This window comes from Telopea speciosissima, chromosome 9 (genome assembly GCF_018873765.1).
Source record: "Telopea speciosissima isolate NSW1024214 ecotype Mountain lineage chromosome 9, Tspe_v1, whole genome shotgun sequence".
Lineage (NCBI taxonomy): Eukaryota > Viridiplantae > Streptophyta > Magnoliopsida > Proteales > Proteaceae > Telopea > Telopea speciosissima.
Genome location: NC_057924.1, coordinates 5,917,143 through 5,939,225, shown reverse-complemented (window position 1 = coordinate 5,939,225; position 22,083 = coordinate 5,917,143). Strand labels below are relative to the sequence as shown.

At 39.9% G+C, this 22,083-nt stretch overlaps 1 protein-coding gene across 1 annotated transcript; it reads left to right on the top strand.

Annotated features, from left to right (window-relative positions):
• The first annotated feature begins 8,510 nt into the window (after positions 1 to 8,510).
• LOC122640007 (ATP synthase gamma chain, chloroplastic) lies at positions 8,511 to 9,890 on the top strand. The gene has a single exon (XM_043833082.1). It carries the CDS (start codon positions 8,568 to 8,570, stop codon positions 9,696 to 9,698), a length of 1,131 nt encoding a protein of 376 aa, XP_043689017.1. The 5' UTR covers positions 8,511 to 8,567; the 3' UTR covers positions 9,699 to 9,890.
• Positions 9,891 to 22,083: the final 12,193 nt, after the last annotated feature.

The window sequence follows — 22,083 nt, the reverse complement described above, 5'->3', positions numbered from 1 at the left end:
ACTTACATCGTTTCATAAAAACCAGCTCAAAGCCGAACCAATAACGATTTGGTTCGTTCAGTTGGTTCGTATGGTTGGACTGCCATTTAACACCCCTAAATGAGACTCCAAAAACCCCAAAAAAGAACGATTTCTAAAATATAATTAAGAAACAAGTTATTTTGTCTACGTAGCTAGAGAACCATACAACCATCGTTGGCCATAAATATCTAACCCTATATACGAATGGTCGAAAATATCCCTACTATTGCACAATACTGTATGAACACCATTCGGTCAATGGAGAATCCATTTGATCCATATAATTATTTCCAATTGTCATGATTCATTAAATTTTATTTTTTTTTGGTGGGTACGCAAAGTATGGCATGTAATCTTAGGATCGGATCAGTCAATTTGGGACTGGTATCGACCGAGGTTGATTTCAAATATTGACCGATCCAATACCGATCCATTGGTACAACCCAAGGTTAAAAAAAATAATAAAATCAATTTTTATTAAAAAGCAGGCGCAACTCCATCAAATTAGGACCAATTCAGGGCAATCTGGATAGTATCGAGACCGTTCTCGATCCTCTCATTGTACTAAATTGTATTCTGAAGGCGTCACATGTTCACTTATAGAGGATAATGAAATAAGCATGGGAGAACACTCGATGATACATATAGGACCAACTCTCCAATAGATGAATGTCATGTGATAGGGACTCAGGTTTGAAGCCACATAAGCAAGTTCGCGCATGATTGGTTTGAGACCACGAGAAAACCATTAAGACCAAGATTCCTCACACCAAACTCATGATCATAATTAGTAAGTTCGGGCATGACAATAATACGGGAACGGATATGTACGACAATTAATCAGCCCACAGTCATCGCAGCCACCGTTGCGAGCCAAGGTTGGCTATTGGCTTTGCCTTTTCATCTCATGTGTTTCTTGACTGAAAGAGTTGTCGAATTATTTTTTTGGACCAAGTTTTCCTTGAGCCACGGTGAAGGGCAATCCCTTGACTGTGGCTTTTGGATGGGCGAGAGAATGTATTGCGCAACAATAGGAGGGTATTATCAACTTAAAATGTCCAATAGGGGGATGTTTTAGGACCCAAGGGTGGTGGCTAAACCCTACAAATCCAAAACCCAAAGGACCACTGTAGCTGCCGTGGTTGCTTCTTATGTGCCTCATAGGTATAGCCACCGCCCAATGAGGGTCATTAGTAGTTGTGTGGCCGGAGGTGGTGTTGACTGAGGACTATTGTCTCTGATCCCTGTTCGGTGCTCCTATGAGGGTTGGGAGGATAGATTCCTACTCTATCATGAAGGGTCTGGAGGTTTAAATTTTCTATTCCTATGATTGTGTTGGGAGCACGGATCGAAAACTTGACCGAAATCTATCGAAACCGTCGAGTTGTCTTGGTTTCGACAGGTTCCGAAACGAGTTACCGTGTAACTTTAAAAAATCCCAAAATTTGACATGGTTTCGACCATTTCGATCAAGTTTCGACCGAAACTGACAACTCGACATGGTTTCGACCGTTTCGATCAAGTTTCAATCGAAACCAATGGTTTCAGTTGAAACATGTTCAAACCGGTCGAAACCATAGCCTTTTGAATACCTTTTTCCTTGACAGAACCTTATTTCCCTTTCCTATCTTCTTTTCCCATTCAAAGCAATGACAGAAGCTCTCCTCAAACGACAGAAGCTCTTCTTCTTCTATCTTCTTTGGCATTCTTTAGGTGGATTTGCTCAGTTTTGATTGGAATTTCTTCATAACCTTGCCATACATTTTTTTTTGGGGGGGGGGGGGGGGGAAATACACTAGTAAAAGGGGTGAAAAGAAAATGCAATATCCAATGGACAAAGTGATTTTTCTAAAAGGTTTGGAAGAAGGTAACCTGTGATTCCTGCCATTTCGTGATAGTCCAAATTATTAGATCCACCCTCCATGTTGCTTAAATAAAGGAAAACCTAAACAAGATTGATTGAATTCATCTAGAATGACCATGGTTTAAGTTCATGGTATTGGTTCCAGGATCGGTCACCCTAGAAATCGAAATGAGATTGGATAAAGATCGGATTGAGCTCCTCTCCAAGGAGCCCAGCACGCCCAGGGGGGCATCCAGTCGTTTGGCAGTGCCGCACACATCCCTAGGCATGCACCGAGATGTCTGTGGCACAGCCCAACCCTTAGATCCCCTTGGGCGTGCCTTGGGCGTTGAGCTCCCGAGAGAGGAGCCGGATCCATAAAGATCAGTGTATCGGCCGGCATCGGAAGTTTTTTTATGGAAAGTTTTGAGTAAGGATTTGAGTACTAAGGTGAGAATTCTAGAATTTTAAAGCATATTGATACTTTGTAGCGTGTGAAAAAACAGATTGGCATATTGATACTTTGTGTCTGTATCGTATCAACGCATATGTTAGTAAACTTGGATCAATAACCACAAGTACCATTTTCAGTGATTTTTTGATGAAAGTAATTCATGGATTGTGTTTAAAATGTGGAAAATAGGCAACCTGTAAAAATCAAACCTAAAAAACCTTGTTTTGGGATCGAAACCTTGGTTTCCCCATCAATGGGAAAAAATCCTTGGGAAAAAACTCGGTTTTAGCCAGGTCGAAACCCAAGTTTTTTGTCCTTGGTTGGGAGATTAATTTTATGCATTCCCATGGTATTTTTTTGGGTAAGGACTCCCATGGTATTTTGGGAAGTTAGTTTTTGTACTCCAATGATGGTTTGGGAGATAAATTTTTTGTACTCCCATGATATTTTGGAAGGCTGATTTTCTGTACTCTCATTATGGTTCGGGAGAATAATTTTTTCATGTTTTTATGCTCTCTCAAATACATTTTAAAAAATCCGGCGCAATGAAACACATATGATAATAATTCGGTACATGTTTAATACTTGTTTTAATACGGTTGCTTTGTAAAAGCCTGGGAACAAAAGTACGGGTTTATCCTAATAAAAATCAAGGAGTAAATTGATTTTTTTGCAACTAAATTCTAATCGCTCATGCCTTCATGAACACTTAAAACTAATATGGCTTTCCAATTTGAAATCATTTCTCATCTTTTTAGATCTCTACATCTAATATTAATTAACTAATTAAGTTTAACCATGTCTATTAAAACAAATGTTGATAGGTAATCCATCAACCACATTCTATCATAGCAAATAATAGCATATATCAGTCAAAATAATAATAAGAATACTAATTAGACAACCATTTAACAAATCTAAATATCATCATTGAAATTATCTCATCAAACAAGAAAATCCACAAAACATTATCTATAACAATATCTATCTATATATATATATATTTGGTCACATAAGCCATAAAATCCACAAAATATAGTCCATGCCATAAAACAGAAAAAAACATCAATTGTTTATATCTGATGGTGCTTGTGTCTCTGAACTATATATAAAAGGAGTGTTAAGAAAACAACGCCCAGAATGGCGATTTGCAGAAGAAAAACAAAAATAGAGAACAATCAACACACAACACCAGAAATTTACTTGATTCGACCGAGCAATAGAACGAATTTCACTATTCTCTGGAAATGTTACAAAACCTCTTTTACAGTCCTCTCAAAGATAAGAACATTATATAGAGAAGCCCTAACCCGATGAAATACAAGAATACCCCTAGACCCAGAAATTGCCAAACCAGACAGGGTCGGACCAAAACATAACGTATATCCCATAATATACTGTTTCGAAGATCTCGACGAGCCCAACACAACTCCCAGCCTTTCGCAGGGATGTTCGCCATTTTTTGGCAATTCGAGATCGTTTCGAGGCCGAAATGGCCCTTCGAAGATCTCAACCGCATATTTTAGACCAAAAATTAGGCTTCACCAATAACAAGGAGTACTAGAGATATTGAGCAGCTGACTTAGAGTGCCACTATAGACTAGATTGTTAATATCATCAGAGTCAAATGCAGATTCAATCCTAAGTTCTCTATCAGGCAATGTCAGATCATCTTCCATTCTTGCACCCTCCTTATCTTCAACTCCAACTTCATAATTATCTATATCTGATGGAATCACAAGAAGTTTATTTCAATTAATTGAATCCCTATTGAACTTCTCAATGTCTTTTGATTTGATTTTCACAAGGGAATTCACCCTTATATAAATCAAATCTTCCAACATGTCAGGAGAGAGTTTGCTTCTTTTTTTGGTCTGCAATGCTTAAAAACACTCAAATTTCTCTCACATGATGATGAACTACAAGATTGACTCAAAATGCTAATAGCAATGTTTTGGGGGTTTTCTCATGCTCGACAAAGATTTGCTTGGACGATCGAAGAAGAAACATTTCAGGTTTGGGGGTTTTCTCACGACCTTTTGGGATTTTAGGTTTTTTTTATTTTATTTTTTAACTAAAACTCATAAATCCGTATTAATACACGATTAAACGTGTATAGTATGACATGTCCTCAAAGTCCCCTATAAATCCGACTAATTAATATAATACGATAACAGGCGACATTGATTCCTATGGTTGGATACGCGTATTAATACGGCAATTAATTCACGAACTTACTAACTATGCTCATAACTGAAACTTTCCATGTGGCCAGCCAACTTGAGACTCTCCACGATGCCAGCTGCAAATCAGTTCAATGATTCACGCTCAGATCTCTTGCCTAAACTCTAAAGTACGTGTTTCACATGAGCTCAGCACCACATGGACTTGAAGCTTACGTGAACTCAAGACATTCCTTCCTCGTCCTATAAATATAACTACAATGATCAAAGTACACATGGAAAAGCATATTGTTATACCCGCATCCGGGAGTATAATTAATTATTAATTCTTCCCCGTGACGTGTAGTTATCACTACCACGATGCTTGGTGAGTTGTTCTCACCGGTGGTCAAACCACTATATTGACCATAGTACGAGGTTGCTGTGGAAACTAGTCGGGACCATGGAGGTTGCCCCTTGACGTGTCGGGGGTAAGTAGTTGACCAAATTTTATTGTGTGCTTACTCCCTCTCAAAGCCCTCGAAGTGTGGTCCAAAGGCCCCGACCTCTTATGGTGGGAACCACCTTCCTACTCGCATCGGAGGCAAGGTTGTTGCTGCCTCCGACCACGCATCCAATGCCGCTAATAAGGACCCTTGTGGGTGAGACCTGTGGCTAAGGTACTATTGGCGCCCGCCATGTTTGACCCTACCCAAATAGACCCTAGGGTACACTATGAGGCCTTATCCAAACAGGCCATTAATAGTGGTTTTCTATTAGAGAGAGGTGGGTAGGACTATTCATTAGTCTTGGCTCATTTCTACCTAACCTAACCTAACCGTGCTTGAGAAGGGAGTTATGAAGAGAGGAGGCGGCAAGGAGGAGAAGGAGGAGAAGGAAGGGAAGAAGAAGAAGGAAAGACTAGCTGGGTTTGGAGTTTTAAAGAGGGCACATCTTGTGTATCTCGGACTGGTAAGCCAAGTGCCCCTTTCCCCCTTTTTCTCTCTTTCCCCTTGCTCGTTTGAGCTTGGGTGGTTCGTTAGGTAGCAGCCCCAAGATGGGGTTTTCCTTTTGAAACCCAAAGGGTTAGCTCGAACCATGTGTAGTTTCCCCTTGTAGGATGCTATCCCATTTTCATTACAATCCTATAAAGACCTCTATTTGACCTCTTCTTTGAATCTATTTGATTCTAAAGCTTTAACCACCAAAGAAAACCCCAAATCTGGATTTTTGAGCTTTTGATCCTTTAAACCCCCTTAAATCTTTGGATGTTGGGTGTTTCTAAGACCCAAATAGACTCCAAGACACCCCTCCCTTGTCCCTTGAGGCTTAGAGAACCAAATGGGACAACCCCGGGCTTTTAAAGACCTTGAAATCACACTTGGGTTGCAACGGAGGCAAGGCTGCAGTGGTCCGATGTTTGCCTCCGATGTGTCCACGAGCTGCAGGGAAGGTCGGAGGCAAGGTCGGAGGCAAGACTGCGTGGAGTCCGATGTTTGCCTCCGATGTGGCCTAAGCTCGCAGAGAAGGTCGGAGGCAAGGTCGGAGGCAAGCTGCTGAATCCGACGTTGCCTCCGATGCGATTTTAAGGCTTATAACTTATGTAAACGTGGGGTTTCTCTATGAGGCCTCCCCTACACTCTCTCACACTCTTATTCACTTCCATAGGAGCCAACATATGTGCAATGGAGTGATTTTGAGCGAATCGTTGCGCTTATACAAATTCCATTTGAAGTAATTGGTGAGTGGGTTTGGGTGACTGTTTGAGCTTGTTTACTATTGCTTATTCATGCATTTATGAATTATATTGTGACATTATCATTCAAGCATGATTGCATATTTGCATTTATTCTTATTCGATGATGATGATTTGGATGATATGGATTTGTGTTGGGTTACGGTGCTGGGAAGTATGGCACGGAACCCCGTGAACGTGGAATTGTATATTGCATCTCATTCTTGCATGTATGCGCCGTGTTGTCTTGGTACCGGGTGTTAGATGGAATGGGGCGTTGACACACCCGGATGTACCTCTCAACACGATAGGTTCATGTAGTATATCGTGGTTAGGCTCGAGTTCCTATGCTACGACCCTTACCAACGAGGGGTTTAGGTGTTGGGTAGCCAGGCACTCTTGCGCGTGGAGAGTTAGAGAGGCCAGGCGGTGGGTAGTAATGGTTATCGGGTCGCCTGCGGGTGGTGATGACTACGACCGGCGCGGCTCCATAGTAATAATTGAGGTTGCATTGTGGTGAGAATGGAAGGATCCACAATGTCTTCCCGAGTTATTGCGATGCATATACCCATTGACTTAGCATTGTGTGTTAGGTGGTAAATGAATTAATAATAGCATGCACCATGGACTATTTGTGATTGTGTGATTGTGCATCCTCTTTTCTCTCTCACTAGCTCGGTGGAGCTAACCCCGTGTACACATTCTTTTTAGATTTGGATGCGATGATTCTTGTGGAGCCAGAGGCCGGATCGAGGATCATGGCGATGGTTGCCCATGATGATTGTGCCCTACCGGTTGTATGCTATTACTTGGGATCGTTCCGCTTTATTATTATTTTAGAGCATTTTGCTTTGTATAAACTTTTATGTTTTACCTTTTTGGTAGCTACTTGATGGTCATAGGAATTTTGTAACTATGTTACTTATTATCATTAGCCAATGAACATCTTATAATCATTTCATTTACGCTTGCAAACTCGACTGTCTTGGAATGTAATATTCCTTTGTCTTTCGTACTGATATTATTGTATTTTAATATTGGTTTATATAGAGTTGCCTCGCATCGAGATCCCCGGTGAGGTGGGATGACGCGTGTCACCCCAATCATACCCGATATTGTATTCTATCCCTTGTTGAGATAGGGTGTGACACATATTGTCTTAAGAAGCCTACAAGTTTTCTACTCGCTCCATTACGTTCTCGAGATTTGACTTAAGCATGGAGTCCCCTCCCCCCACCGAGCTCACTTCAATTAGCTCTTGGTCATGTTTCTTGGCTTCGCGTGCGGGTTCACCTCAAGAGGATCTCAGTGCAACACTCACAATTTTAAATTCCATAGCTTTCTTGTTGGTTGCTATTAGGGTCGCAAGTTTGGCCTCGTGCCTATACCCGCCCTAGCTCGCGCTGAGCCGAACAGGGCTTGGGCTAAGATTTCGACCCTAAGAGGCGGATTAGGGCCGAATTCTGGCCCCGAGTCGGTTGAGAGCTCGGCTCATGACCTTGATTTTTTACCCTAATTTTGGCCCTGAAGAAAATTATTTATTTATTAAAAAATAGAAGTTAGTATACATATAAACAAGTGCTTAGTGCACTCGGTAGTTTGTGATGCTTAAAAGCCAATTGTTACCAAGAGGTCTTGGGTTCAAACCTCCTCTTTCACATCTTTCCAACACTTGTTATCTTAATTTGCTTATTGCAAGGCCAATCAGGGCGGGTTTGGGCTGGGCTTGGCCCGTCAGGATCAGGGTATTTAGGCCCTGAGTCAGTGTCAGGGCTGGGCTAGGGTTTTAAAAAGCCTGGCCCAACCTGACCCTGTTGCAGCCCTAGTTGCTACAGAAAATTTCTCTTGCAACTAGCAAGTTGTTCACTGGCTATTTCTAAAACAGTAGAACTTCAAGTGCTATGGACTTTCACAGCTGCAGGTTAATTGTGAAAGTGAAAACAAAATATCAGGTTGGGTGCGAAATTGTAGTGCACATCCATTTATATATATTCGCATTTAGAGAATATATGCCTTTGGCAATTGACCTCTTCCCTCAACCATCCAAATTCCAATCTCTCTCAGAAATCTCAGCAAACAACAAAGATGATTTTATGGACTAAAACACCCATTCCCCAAATCCCAAATCAAAAACCTTTTCCACCCACAATCTCAAACTGTCAAAATCCTTATCCCCAAACCCAATCCAAATCCAACCTTCCATGCTCCTCCGCGCCTTTCATTTCTCTCCACTCCTGAGCCTATGGAGTCCCTCCATGTCACCAATGAAACAAGACAAAAGGAAGAAGAGAGCTCCTCTTCCCTTCTCTGACTCCATCTCTCTGAGTCTGAGGAGTTTGTTTCAGCAAAACCATGTCCTGCTCCAATCTAACAATGTGGGCATCGTCTAAACCTTCTCTATCTGATCCTTCCACACTCTCCTTCCGCTCTCTCCTCAACCCGTTTCGTCACCCTTCTCATGGTTCCATGACCAGTAACCCCTCTCGCCCTCATTCCACGAACCCAATTCAATGTGGCCTCCGTGATCTTAGAGACCGTATTGGGTCCGTGACGAACACCCAGAAAATCACAGAAGCGATGAAACTTGTGGCGGCAGCTAAGGTCCGAAGAGCCCAAGAAGCCGTCGTCAATGGCCGACCCTTTTCCGAGACCCTAGTCGAGGTTCTCTACAACATCAATGAGCAGCTCCAGACTGACGATATCGACGCTCCTCTTACCAATGTCCGAACTGTAAAAAAGGTTGCCCTGGTTGTTGTTACGGGTGATCGGGGTCTCTGCGGTGGATTCAACAACGCAATCATCAAGAAGGCCGAGGCCCGGATGAGAGATTTGAAGGCTCTTGGCGTCGAATTCACTATTATCAGCGTTGGAAAGAAGGGTAATTCCTATTTCCTCCGCCGGCCATATATTCCGGTAGATAAGTTTCTTGAAGGAGGGAACCTCCCCACTGCGAAAGAAGCTCAGGCCATCGCCGATGATGTGTTCTCGCTCTTTGTCAGTGAAGAGGTCGACAAGGTGGAGCTCTTGTACACCAAGTTTGTGTCATTGGTCAAGTCTGAACCTGTGATTCACACTCTGCTTCCGCTCTCCCCTAAGGGCGAGGTTTGTGATGTCAATGGCAATTGTGTGGATGCTGCAGAAGATGAGTTGTTTAGATTGACAACCAAGGAAGGGAAATTGACAGTGGAGAGGGACACCATGAGGACAGCAACACCTGACTTCTCACCCATCTTGCAGTTCGAGCAGGACCCAGTTCAGATCCTCGATGCTTTACTGCCTCTCTATCTGAACAGTCAGATTCTGAGGGCACTGCAGGATTCACTGGCTAGTGAGCTTGCAGCTAGAATGAGTGCCATGAGCAGTGCCTCTGATAATGCGAATGAGTTGAAGAAGAGCCTCTCAATGGCCTACAATCGGGTGCGTCAAGCTAAGATCACGGGCGAGATATTGGAGATTGTGGCTGGGGCTGATGCTCTTACATAATTTCAATGATTTGGAGGTGGTTATTGCTTTCCCCTTTTTGTTGTAATCCTGTAATCTTATTCTCCCTTTTTGTTTCCTGGTGGATATTTTCTGATTCATTCAAATATCCTTGTTTAAGATACTTAGAACAGACAGCTTCTTAATTGAATAACAGAGCTGCTTTACAAGGAGAATTGCAAGGTAATTTGGGACTAAACAAGATATTCCATTTCACTGTTACCGTTTGCTCTTGTTTATATTCTTAGCAGTAATACTTGTATCATTTGATTTTGGAGTTAATCTGCTCCATGGATAGTATCCATCTCACTTTTATCTGTTCCAATATTATGGTACAAAAGAAATTATCCAATTGTCAAATCTATGCATGATTCAATACTGCCTTTTCAGCTTATTCTTCATTTTCAATATTTTTTTAATCCAACTGTAAGATGGAGAGTCAGTCTTGTTTGATTGTCTACTTTTAAACCAGATCTTTGGCTCTCAGGAGTTATTTCCCTTTCCAGTAAGTTGTTGGAATGATGACTATACAAATATAAAATTTAGATACCATTTTTAGTTTCCTAAACACGAATTATGAATGTCAACGAAGGTATTTGATGGATTAAACTGGCTAATTTCCTGTAATCTGTTTGCAGTTTTGTAGATTTGTTCCCCCTTGCATATTGACTGTTTCTGTGAAAGTTGATGTACTTCCTGTGGAACTTAACTAGATTAAAGGACAGAGTAGTTTTACAACTTTTGTGCATCAAAGAAACTAGTCTATTATAAATTCAAAATGTTAACTGCAAGATTCTTGTCTTTAGTCAAAAGAGAGGCCTAGGAATTAAATCCTCACACTCTAGCTTTGTATTAACATGAAACCGTCTTTGCCAATCTGATGGCTCATAAAGAAGAACTTCCTCTCATGTGAAATAAGGTTGCTCAATGGATCACAAAATAATTGTACCTTTTAAAACTGCTCTCTCACTCTTTGTGTGTTGAGAGGTAGTGGAAAGGGGTGCTTTGCTATAATTAACATATTTTACATGATACTCCCTCTGATTAAAAAAAAAATTCTGTTTGGAATGCATATAGATTGTTTTATGGAATGAGACAATGAAAGTAAAATTCTCTTGAGTGGTAATGTTTCCAAGCATCTTCTTTTAACCAGGAGATGTAGCAGTTCTTGTTAATTCAGATGGTCAGGAATTGATTCAATTTTACATTGAATCAGGTGAAGATGATCCATCAGCATCATGGGTATTGCATACTTTTACCTTTCAGACCAGCCCAATGATCATATTGAGTTGAAACCTTTCCCATCTACTCCAATGGAATGCAAGAATTGTCAAACATCGTTGTTTGTCAGAATCTGAACACGTAAGGATAAAGCTTAACTTAATTATTTAGTATCTATCTTATAATCATAGAAACTTCAACTTTGATCATCCAAGGATCTACTCAAGCATAACAGGAGTTATGATGAGAAATTCTCGTCGCAAGCACGTAATTATATCAAAAAGGCACTTATTGCCTACTGTTGTGCATATGTGCTAATGTTTTTGACTATTTACATGCTAGGATTTCATGGGATGTTAACAACTTCAACATCAGATTTGTTGAAGTCAAAGCACAAGATAAGCTGTGCAGTAAAGCTCTAGTAGGCTTCCTGCTTAGTGCTTTGGTGATCCTAGTTAAACAGGTTCTCTTTAGTTCTTCAAAAGAATCCAGAACTTATATTTATTCATTAGTTTCTTCTTTTAGTAGCCAGGGAGATCGCCTAGTTCTGTAGCTGTCATAGTTTTTTCCCCCCCTTCTGATTCTAAATATAGACAAGACTAGGAATAATCAAGATATGTATAAGCTTTTCATCTGCTCGAATTATAGCTTATGTTGTTGGGCAATATGTTTTGGATAATCAGGTGGATAGTAATGGGTAGAAGATGGTTTGACAACATGAAATGTGCTTATGGGTTTAGTTTGCAGGTTTACTAGTTTGACAAACCAAGAGAATGGCACTTAAAGGTACAATTCTTTCAGACGAACCAAAAGCATTACTTCCAAAATAAGCGATACAAAAAACAGCAAATGGAACAAGCATGAACTGAAAAACAATGTTAAGTGAAATATTTTTGTTTGTACTTTCACATGAGCGAATTTAAATGTTAATATCCAAAATTAGGGAGAGGGTACTCTAAGCAAGCGGAATAGAGGAACTCACTAATGAGGTACGATTAAAAGGGCAGCGAGGTCATTTCATGTGCGGAGAGAGAAGACCCTGCCCTGTTGGTTGGAGAATCTTTTCCCTAAATTTATAATCAATCATAACCTAGCCAAAATAAGCTTTCTCCCCCTCCCCCCAGAAAATAAAATGGCACCTGCCAAGAAACACTTACTATTCAGTGTTTGTTTACAGGCACTTATTAGTTGTTTGGTGGAGTGCGTAGACCCTTTAGGGCAAAATTAGTGATATTTGCATTGTCACATGTAAAATGGAAAACAAAGGGAAATAATCGTATATAAATAAAATTTTCTTATGCATTTTGATTAATTTTTTTTTAAGAGAGATGGGGTGTAAAAGGGGTTACTAAGCGTGGTTGGAACAATTTGGATCCTCTACTGCTGAGCTGCCAGGCAGGATTGTGTTGCCCAGATACAATGCTCCGTGCAATGACCGTCTTACCCCCACTCAGGCAGGGGTAAGGCGAAGGTTGCACACAGCACTGTGTCTGGGCAACATGTTCCTGCCTAAATGCCTTGCCCGAATGGGGGTAAGGCGATCATTGCGCACAGTACCGTGTCTGGGCAGCATGTTCCTGCCCAAACGCCTTGCCCGAATGGGGGTAAGGCGATCATTGCGCACAACACCGTGCCTGGGCAACACGTTCCTGCAGGGCAGCTCGGCAGTAGAGGATCTGGATCCTAATTTCCCATGAGCTTATTCGGGAGTTTGAGGAGAGGCCTCACTTTCATTTTGTTCTTTGGTGTATTGTCTTCTTTATCATGTATCTTTCATATCTATTTAATTTTGGCTTGAGGTATCTGCCAATGACAATGTCGAAGATGGATCTATAAGTCAAAATTTAAGTGTCTTGCACTCTGTTGATGGCCGATAGGTAGAATTCAAGTTTCAGTGTTTTTTGTTTATAAGAATCCCTGGTTTTACTCTGTACATCTTGCATATGGTTTTATAAAATCTTTTGTTGGTTTTTAACAAAAAAAAAAAAAAAAAAAAACCGTGTCGTCATAAAATACTATATATGATCGTTAAATTCAACTTTGTGACCACATCGTTTACAATTGGGATTGATTGGGATATGTCGCCTGAGAAGGCCTTCTCCCGATACAATTCCTTCTGCACACATCCTCCACATTAAGTTTTTTTTTAATCGTCGGGAGAAATTTACAAAACCATATACACTTCCAAGCTTCAAGAGTTGGTTAGACTTTAGAGGGGTTTGAGAATATGGAACATTGGATTAGGAAGCTTGGAGTTTCTTTAGATTCAACATATGATGTTCGATGCCTTAACGATGATTCTAATTTTCTGTGGAGTGTATTGGGCTTTTGAAAGAAACAAACAACCAATTTCTCTCTTTGTAATAATATATGCTTGGGAGAGCGTTCTATGTGGGGGAGCACAAGGGCTACGCGCGCGGTGCAGCCAATGAGAGCGTGTGTACTGGTATCTCAAAGGGTGGAATTTCTGCCTTTCATGGGGGTGGGCGGTTATTTCATCCCTGCTGTGTTTGGGTGTGGCCACGGCCCCCATAGAGAACATTTTCCCTATATCCTTTTACACATGCTGACCAAGTAAAAGGGAATGGTTCTCTGAACCTATGACGTTTACTACACCTCCTCATAATGGTATTTCTTATTCACTTTTCAAAGTAAAAGAAAAAATAATAAAAAACACTTATGTGAGAAGACATAGGGGACACATCTTAGGTTTAGGTTGTTTTATTTTTTTGGAAGGGAGGAGGGGTTACAATTTCTTCAAAGTGTAAATGAGATTGTAATGGGGCCTCTTGATATTTTAGGTGACTTTGGAAGATGATTTTAAGGGAGCCCAATATGCATGCATGTAAAAATCTGTTTTTTTATATTCATTAAGGGAAAATGTTGCGCACGCCTCGAGGATTTCCAGCAGGTGTCTTGCTCTCTCCTCCTCCTCCTTTGGAAAAGACTCTCTTGCCCTCTCGTTTCCAGCCTTATGATTGATGTATGCCGTTAGCTTATCGAAATCTGGCAACATGTCCAACTCTCTCCCATTCATTAATTATTTATTAGAAAAAAGATTGGCATGCCGTTAGTGTATAGTTTATCTCTCACATGATTTTATTTAGTAATTTTTGTAAGGTTTATTTTTTGGGTGGGCTAGTATAGTCACACCTCCTTTCGTGTTTCCAAAACCAAATTGGTAGTGTTGCCTTTAGGTGGAGTTGGACAGTGAACCTAATAGTTAAGTGATCACCGTCAGGTTATTGGATTCTGTTATGTCACGCCTTAATGGTATGAAATATATTGTTATGTGTGGACTTAAAGTATTATTCCTTTAATGGGAAAGAAAACCCTAATTTCCTTTTGTAAGGTTGGCCCCTACTTCACTTATTATAAATAGTTGACACTAGCACATTAAGTGATCAACACAAGAAAACCCTAAAGTTGAGTTGAGAAAAAGGTAGACCAGAGTGACATTGTTCGTGCTATGGAGGGAGCATATGAGAAGTGAATCATAAGAGAAATTGTTCTTCTTCAGTCATGGATTTAGGTATGCCATTATCCCCTCCGTTTTGTTATTGCATGCTTATTGATCTTCATGACTTGTATTCTGTATAGTTTTCCATCAATGGTATCAGAGCTTGACATGGTAGAATCATGGTTCACTTTGGTGGAAAACCAAAGTGATTCCACCAAAATGAACCTTATCAGAACCGAATCAGGACTGAATCGATCAAATGAGATTCGGCCACAGTCACCGGTTGACCCGATTAACTGTCAACCAAGTTGGGTCACGGGTCAACTAAACAGGTGAATAAGTCGGGTTGGTGGATCGGCCCGATTCGCGACGCACGTTACCACCACTTAGTAGCTCACGTTAGCGCTGACCTATTACTTAATTAAATAAAATTTTTTTTTTTTAAATGGGGAAATCTGGAGGGGGAATTTTACCTCACATGATTTTTTTAGTATTTTTCTCTCAACTGCTCTGAAAATGTGTACCCCCATACATACGATACATTTTTCAAGAAAACCATTGATGTGTCTCATAACAAAAAAAAAGACACCCATTGGTGTGGCGTGCAAATTCCTTCCCACACTGGCAACATGGGGAACCCTCTCCCATTGTTTATATAATAAGCAATCCTACACGATTTGTGTGGAGGGAACTCTCAACACTAGCCGACCTTCTTAAGCCATGTGGAGAGCATCTATTGGTCAAATTGGTATGGGAAGAACCCCTTTGATTAGCCATGTGTTGAGTTTCGGATTTCATATTCCCTTATAATCTCAGAAATTTTCATTGAGCAGTCTCATCTGTGTAAAACTTAGGAATTATTCTTCTAACTCGCCCAAAATGGACGGTATGGCAAAAAACATAAAGAAAACGAAAGGACGAATTTGTTTAAGAACTAAGTTTTTCCACTCCCCCAGTCAAAGATGACCAGTGGGTTCGGATGGTGTCCATAGGATATAAGGGGAACAATGAGGATTATTATCGATCATTCGTAAAAGACATTGACAACCATTGATGGTTGTAAGGAAAACTTTTTTTCCTTTGTTTAATAGTAATAAAAGGTGCCTTCACAAGTTTATCCCTATCTCAATTGGCAGCTCCTAGTCTCATCATTTCTTCTAAACTTCCTTGGTCGTCAGCCTTGATTTGTATGAGGTAAAAACTTGTCCCATGAACAATTTGGTGGCCGAGGCCAGCCCAATAGTAATAATGTGATTTAGGTCAACTAACACAAAGAAGATAGTTCACTCGAAGATTGACATGTTAAGATTTGGGTATAAGGTTTGTACAACGTTAGTTTAATTTTCAAATCGCATGCGCAACCCTTCATAAGACTCAGATTAATGTAGCACCACCTCCTATAGAATGACTCATATACCCCCTATTTTTAGTGTTTTCTCATAATACCCCTCCTCCAAGGCATAAAGCTGCACATTGTTCGTTTAGAAAACCCTCTCCCTTAAGATTTTTATGGTTTGTAATTTCAATGGTAGAAGGCATTATTGCAAAGCCGCCAAAGTTTAATTTGTATATTTCAATGTCTTTATATCTTCTTGTGGAACAGGGAGAAATGGATTACGTTGAAACTTTTCAAATTGATAAATGTCGATGCAACATGTTCGTATAATTTAATTGAAAGAACTAAGAAGTGATGACCACGACCATACTGGAAAAATGTTTTTACACCATTTTACATCTTGATCATGTGGATCTCGTATTGACACGCTCATCCCTGATTATAGTAGGTCCTCTATTGGAGGAAAATGTTCCCTATGCCATGATTGGAGGTAGAACATTTACCAAAAAATTAAAAAAGAAATTTGGTAGCAGTTATAAGGTCCCCCCACCTTTGTGGACAGCCATCTCCCCGCTCCCCCCACCCTCTCCAAGGGGGGAAAAGAAAATTCTTACATTTCCTTTTCCCGCCCTGTTTCTCACCCTTGTGCTTTGCTTTGAGTCTTTGGGTGCTTTTTGTTTGCTTTTGTAATTTTCACTCTTCAGGCTCTTTTTACTTTTCAACTTTCCAGTGAGTTGGAGCGATAAAAGAGTAAGGGCTTGAGCAATGACGACACCTGCCCCCTCAGATATCAGATTCGAAACCTCCCTTTACCACTTACTATTTTGGATCTTACCAAATTGGAATCAGTGAGATATGTTTCAAATCCCAATGAATCATTGTGCTCCAGATGGACCCCATGTTGGGACCCATTTAGTCATTCCAATCTAACGGTGGTTTGCTGCGATCCTTTTAATAAATGATAAAATTAATACATCATGTATGCTGCACTAGCGCGGGACTAATAAGAGTACATGCATGAACATTTAAGTGAATACGATTTTTTAATTCACTTAAGGTTGAGCGGTAATTTTGTGTGGTCCTATACTCCTATGTCTAGACGTAGGAACCACATGTTATAGTTCTTTTTCCTTGAAAGGAAAGGAGAACACCACTCGATTGCACAACGCATGCCTGACACAGGGGCACTCGAAATGAGTGTCGCATCCCTTGAAATCCCATAAATAATCGAGACGTAGGGACGGCGTGTCTGGCATGACCAGGTGGCTCCCTAATCCCATTCTATACCTCGCTCTCCGCTCCACGATTCAAGCCCCTCCGTTCGATCATACGCTCGAATTACCATTGATCTATAATGAGATGGTCATTTGTTGATGCAAGGCATAGATGCACATGAATCAAAGCTCCAAGATATATACACGAGTTGAGCTCGTTTCTAGTGAGCCCAGCACACCCAGGGAGCATCCAACCGTTGGGTTGTGCCGCACACATCCCTAGATGTGCATCGAGATGTGTGCAACACAGCTCCACCCTTGGATGCCCCCTGGGCGTGCTCTAGGCACTGAGCTCCCTGGAGAGGAGTCGAATCCTATATATAGCAACATACCATTAATAATTCCCCCAAAACCTATTTACCATTAATGCCCTGAAATGAGCCACGTGCTCGTCAAGGTTTGCACAGTTGGATACACTTAATAGGGCTATTTCCGTCAAATAGACACAGGTGGAGTTTGTCTATTGATTCCAATCGGACGGTTTAAATCTCAGACGTTAATGCTTATGTTTCCATCTTAACATTTCTCTATCAGTAAATTCGGTTTTCTTTAGACAAATCTGGTTCAGGCTCGTGACTAGAAGCTGTAGCGAGCGAATCCCGCCCAACGAGCCTCGTTTTAGACTTTCAGCCATGGTTTTGTGTTTTCAAAAAACAAAATTTTATTTTTCTCTCTCTTCTTTCTCTTCCCTCCCTTCCCTCCATCACTCCATTTCTTTCCCGCTCTCTCTTCGTCCTTAAAACCCTTCTCCCAATCTCATTCTCAACTCCCTCTCATCTCTCTATCTCTCTCTCAGCCTCTTCTCCTGTGCTCTAGCCACATTCGTCATGAATCGTAGAGTTCGAAGTTCCTGCAGATCACCAGTGAAAGGAGAGGAGGTTTTCTACAGATACCTAAAGCCAGGGGCACTTGCCCAACTTAGGGATTCGAGAATTAATGCCAGATCTCAGAGACGGGACTTACAAACTCAGATCCATCTTTATCGAGTCACTTCGTCGTCTTTGGCGTTGTCGACTGGAACTAATATTCAGCCTCAGGTAGCCACCATCGATGGCTTCCCTTGTTTTGTTGGGAGGACCTATGGCCCTAGATGCCCACAAAGAAAGAAGCTTGTTGCGGCTAAGTCTTTCTATTTTTTGAATTCTAACCCTTCTAGTCCCGTCTCAGACTCTCGAGATTCTCTATTGGATGTATTGAGTACCGATCTTCTTGTTTCTCATTGAGTATAGGATTTAAGATGTTGGCGGCTACATTTTTCTATGTAGATTGGTTTCGATCTTATGCTGGTCGATTATTCCTTAAATTTGTAATGGAAAAATATGCAGAAAGTTTAGAATGATCTTAAATGAATAAATCTCGTTATCACCATTTCTCATTGCACATTACTTGACTTATTTCTGCTATTGGCTTTTGTTTTACGGTGGTCGATTTGCATTGTTATGTATAATGTGCAGAACATCGAACAATGCAACAAAATTAACAATCTAATTATTGTCATTCCTGTTGTAGAGTTTCATTTACCGATCCATGTTAATTTTGTAGCAAAATTGTTTCTTTTTCTCAGCGTTTTTTAGTTCTAAGAAACCCAATGGTTGATCTTTGATTTCTTAACCAATCTTTGCCATTTAGATTCGTTTTCTAATTATACACACATGCGCACACTTACAGACGCAAAGAGATATTGTTGTTTCTGGATTGTGTTTGCGATTCTCTCAAGTGATAAAGAGATTCAAGGGGTTTTTCTCTTATATAGTTTCGAGTATGGATTCTCATCCCCAATACCCTTGAAAGTTTCCCTTTTCCTTTAGATATATTTTATAAGCTTCCTTTAGAAATTTTTGGGCGTCCATGCTTAGATCTGATGGAGGGTTATCTGAACTAAATTGTTTTAGATACATTGAGCTATGAAAAATGAAAATTCCTGTTTAATAATTTTAACAAAATAATAGTTTTTAGGAGTTCTTCCTTGGTTCTTAACTAGTTTGTCATTACATATTATCTTCCTTAGCTCAGCATGTATTTGATAATTTGTTCCTGCTTTCCCAGTATTGCATTTCAGTTCTCTTGGATGGTGTTTGCAGATCTTGTTATATGAGTTCCATCCATCATTGAGTAGCCATAAACTTGTTATGGTAAGTTGGGTTAAGTAATATCAAGCTCACTGAAATGATATATTTGATAGTAGTCTCCTACTTTGCCATGCTTCTATTTTTGGATTTCACGCTTTGTTAGTTCCTTTATGAAGAACATAAAAGGGTAGTAAAGGTTCGATCCATCTTCCAGTTGGTTTCAATTTTATCTGTTTCTTTTCTGTTTGCTTGGAGTTTCATCTAATGTTGTCAGGATATTATTTTTCTTTCAATCAATGTTCAACTGATGAAGTGCATTTGAATGGCTTTGTAGTAAGCTGTAAAAGAATAGATTCTCTTTATTGAACGCAATGACTGCTTAAGATAAATAGGTTTCTTTTACTGTCAAAGATTTGTTAGTTGATTTTAGGTTATTAATTGATTGTTGTGACATTCTTTTTGAGGAGCTCACATTACTATCAAGTTAAACTAGGAAAGAACATAGTGTTTCCATTAAGTTCCATAGATCATTGGGTTTGAATTATATGGTAACTAGTCTGAAGGTTTTGTTTGTACCATACTTTTTTTAATCTTTTGCCATACAAGTTTTCATTAGAATTTAAAGCTGAAGACTGGTCTTTCAGTTAGGCATGTGCAATTATTGATATTTGGGTTACTTACACCTGATTAAATGGCTGTCTACTTTTGGGTTAATTTCTCCTCAGTACGATCTAATTCATATTACCATATATATCATCAACATGGTGTAGATTACACATTGCAGGGGTCTTATGGTACTTGAACAGGGGTTTCAAGAAGAACTAAGGTGCTAATCATAGTTGTCACAGTGTCTAGGCGACCCAAGGTGTTGGAGGGAGCCTGGATACAAGGAGACAACAATAAGGTTTCTAGTTGCCTGTCTTGGTGACCAAGGCACCAGGATGCCTAGGCAACACCTTGACAACTATGGTGCTAAGCTGGTGTATATTGATAATATATCTCTGGTGGGTTCTGTGGTGGAGTTGGTAATGTGAACCTTTGAATGCCACTGAATGCCTTGTTTGGGATCTTATTTTAGTCTTGTAGTTTGAGCCTGTTGCATTGGTAGTTTGCCCCTGCTAAGTCTTCTTGGCATCAGTTTCCTGGAGTCGGGGATTTGATATTTGCTGTTACCAGTCACCAGTCACGTTTCCTTTGCTAGTTGTTTTGCCAACTTGGCCTGTCAGTTCTCAAGCTGATTCAAAGCTATTGTGATTGAGAATTGCTAATCCCTTTCTTCTCGAGTCCTTGTCTCCATAACTTTGAGGAGTTGGTGATTCCTCATTTCGTCTTGTTTTAAACTGTTGAATATATGTCACTTCTATAGGCAGTGCTTTCTTAAATTTCAAATGATAGAGAATCTAATGATTAATCAAAATATTTTTCTTGCTTCTCTGTGTCCTCTTGCAAGGGGACTCTTACTACAGCTTTGATGGAGGAAAACCAGTCTGTTTCTTGGTGAATCAGAAGTGGAAGGTATTAATGAGATAGATATTTGGAAAAAGAGGAAATTGGAGGTATATATATCAGGTAATCTCTCAATAGTAGCTTTGATTCTGATGCCAAGAATGTAAATCAGGGAAGCTAATAATACAAAACTAAATAAGAAACAGAGTGAATATTGAAAAGCACAAGATAATGCTGTGTATGTCGCATGACTTTTTCGGAACTAACAAGGGGTGTATTCTATTGCTTCATTTATAACTTAATGGTGATTTGTTGCACATAAGGAAGCTGATTTTTTAGGCTAACTTTTGGGATTGGTCGTTTGTTCATTTTCTTGGAGCTTTGGTTTTGTTTTATGTGTTAGGGGACTTCAGTAATTTGTCAAAAAATTTTCATTTAGCCTCTAAATGATGATATGTTAAAAAATTAGACTTGGAAAATGTCATGGTAATAATCCCTAGGGAGAGGGTTGGGCATGCTGCTGGCTTTTCTGGAGCTAACGGCTTTGCCCAATGGAGAAGGGTGGGGTGGGGAGGGCAGGGTGATCATTTCCTCTAGTGGGTGGGAGGGAGACAAGACACAGGCCGGGCACAGTAATGGCGTCCCCAGCCTTTACCCTAATCCTCATATGCACAATAAAACATTTTGTTTTCCAGCAAAAGCTGTTATTAAGTATATTTGGCATTTGATATGCTGTGAAATTCAAGAATCTAAGCTTTTCCTCATAAAGTTCAAAATTATTTTTGTAATGTTGATTATGAATCGGAAAATAGGGTCTTGGTGCACCATTATGTAGTAACAAGTATTTGGATTGCAAATCTAATTTTTTTACAGTTAAATACAACTTGGGTAGAACAGTGGAAGAAAATGGCTTTGTACTGTCACAACATTCTCTTTTTGTGGCAAGTTTTCAACCCATCAGCCATTGTCAATTTGTCATATGGTAGGAAGCAAGGGAAAATTAAAAGTGTATAATACTAAATATGAAAGTAAAAGAGAAAGAAGAAATATAACAATAAATAACTTTTGTATTTAATCTTTTTTGCTTGTTACATTATTCAGGGAATTTGGTTGCTAATCATATATTCACTTCACACTCTGTTGTATTAGTTCCTCTGATTGTTAAGCATGTGAATGCTATCACCTGCTAAAAAGTCCACAATAACTATTAGAAAAAAGAAGAGAGGAAGCACATCTTTCCCATAATGTAATTGATTAATACATTGAAGGGTAGTACTACTCACACCAAGAGATTTTACAAGAGAGGAAAAGGGAGGGAAGCCCATATAATGCAAAGGGTGAAGCATAAATCATTCCCCGTTCTTTGTTGAAACTAGCAATAGTGATTGCTAGCTAAGCTAGTTGGCAACTTCTTATTAGTTCAAGCTACTACTGTGTAAAGATAAACCAAAAGCTTAAGGTATGAGGTGGAGAGGGCCAATAGGTATAAGAAGAAATCCAAAGTCCCAGGTTTAATCAATGTGAGACAATTCTCTACATCTCCATGTGTGGGTGGAATGAGATTTTTACCAAAAAACAAAGT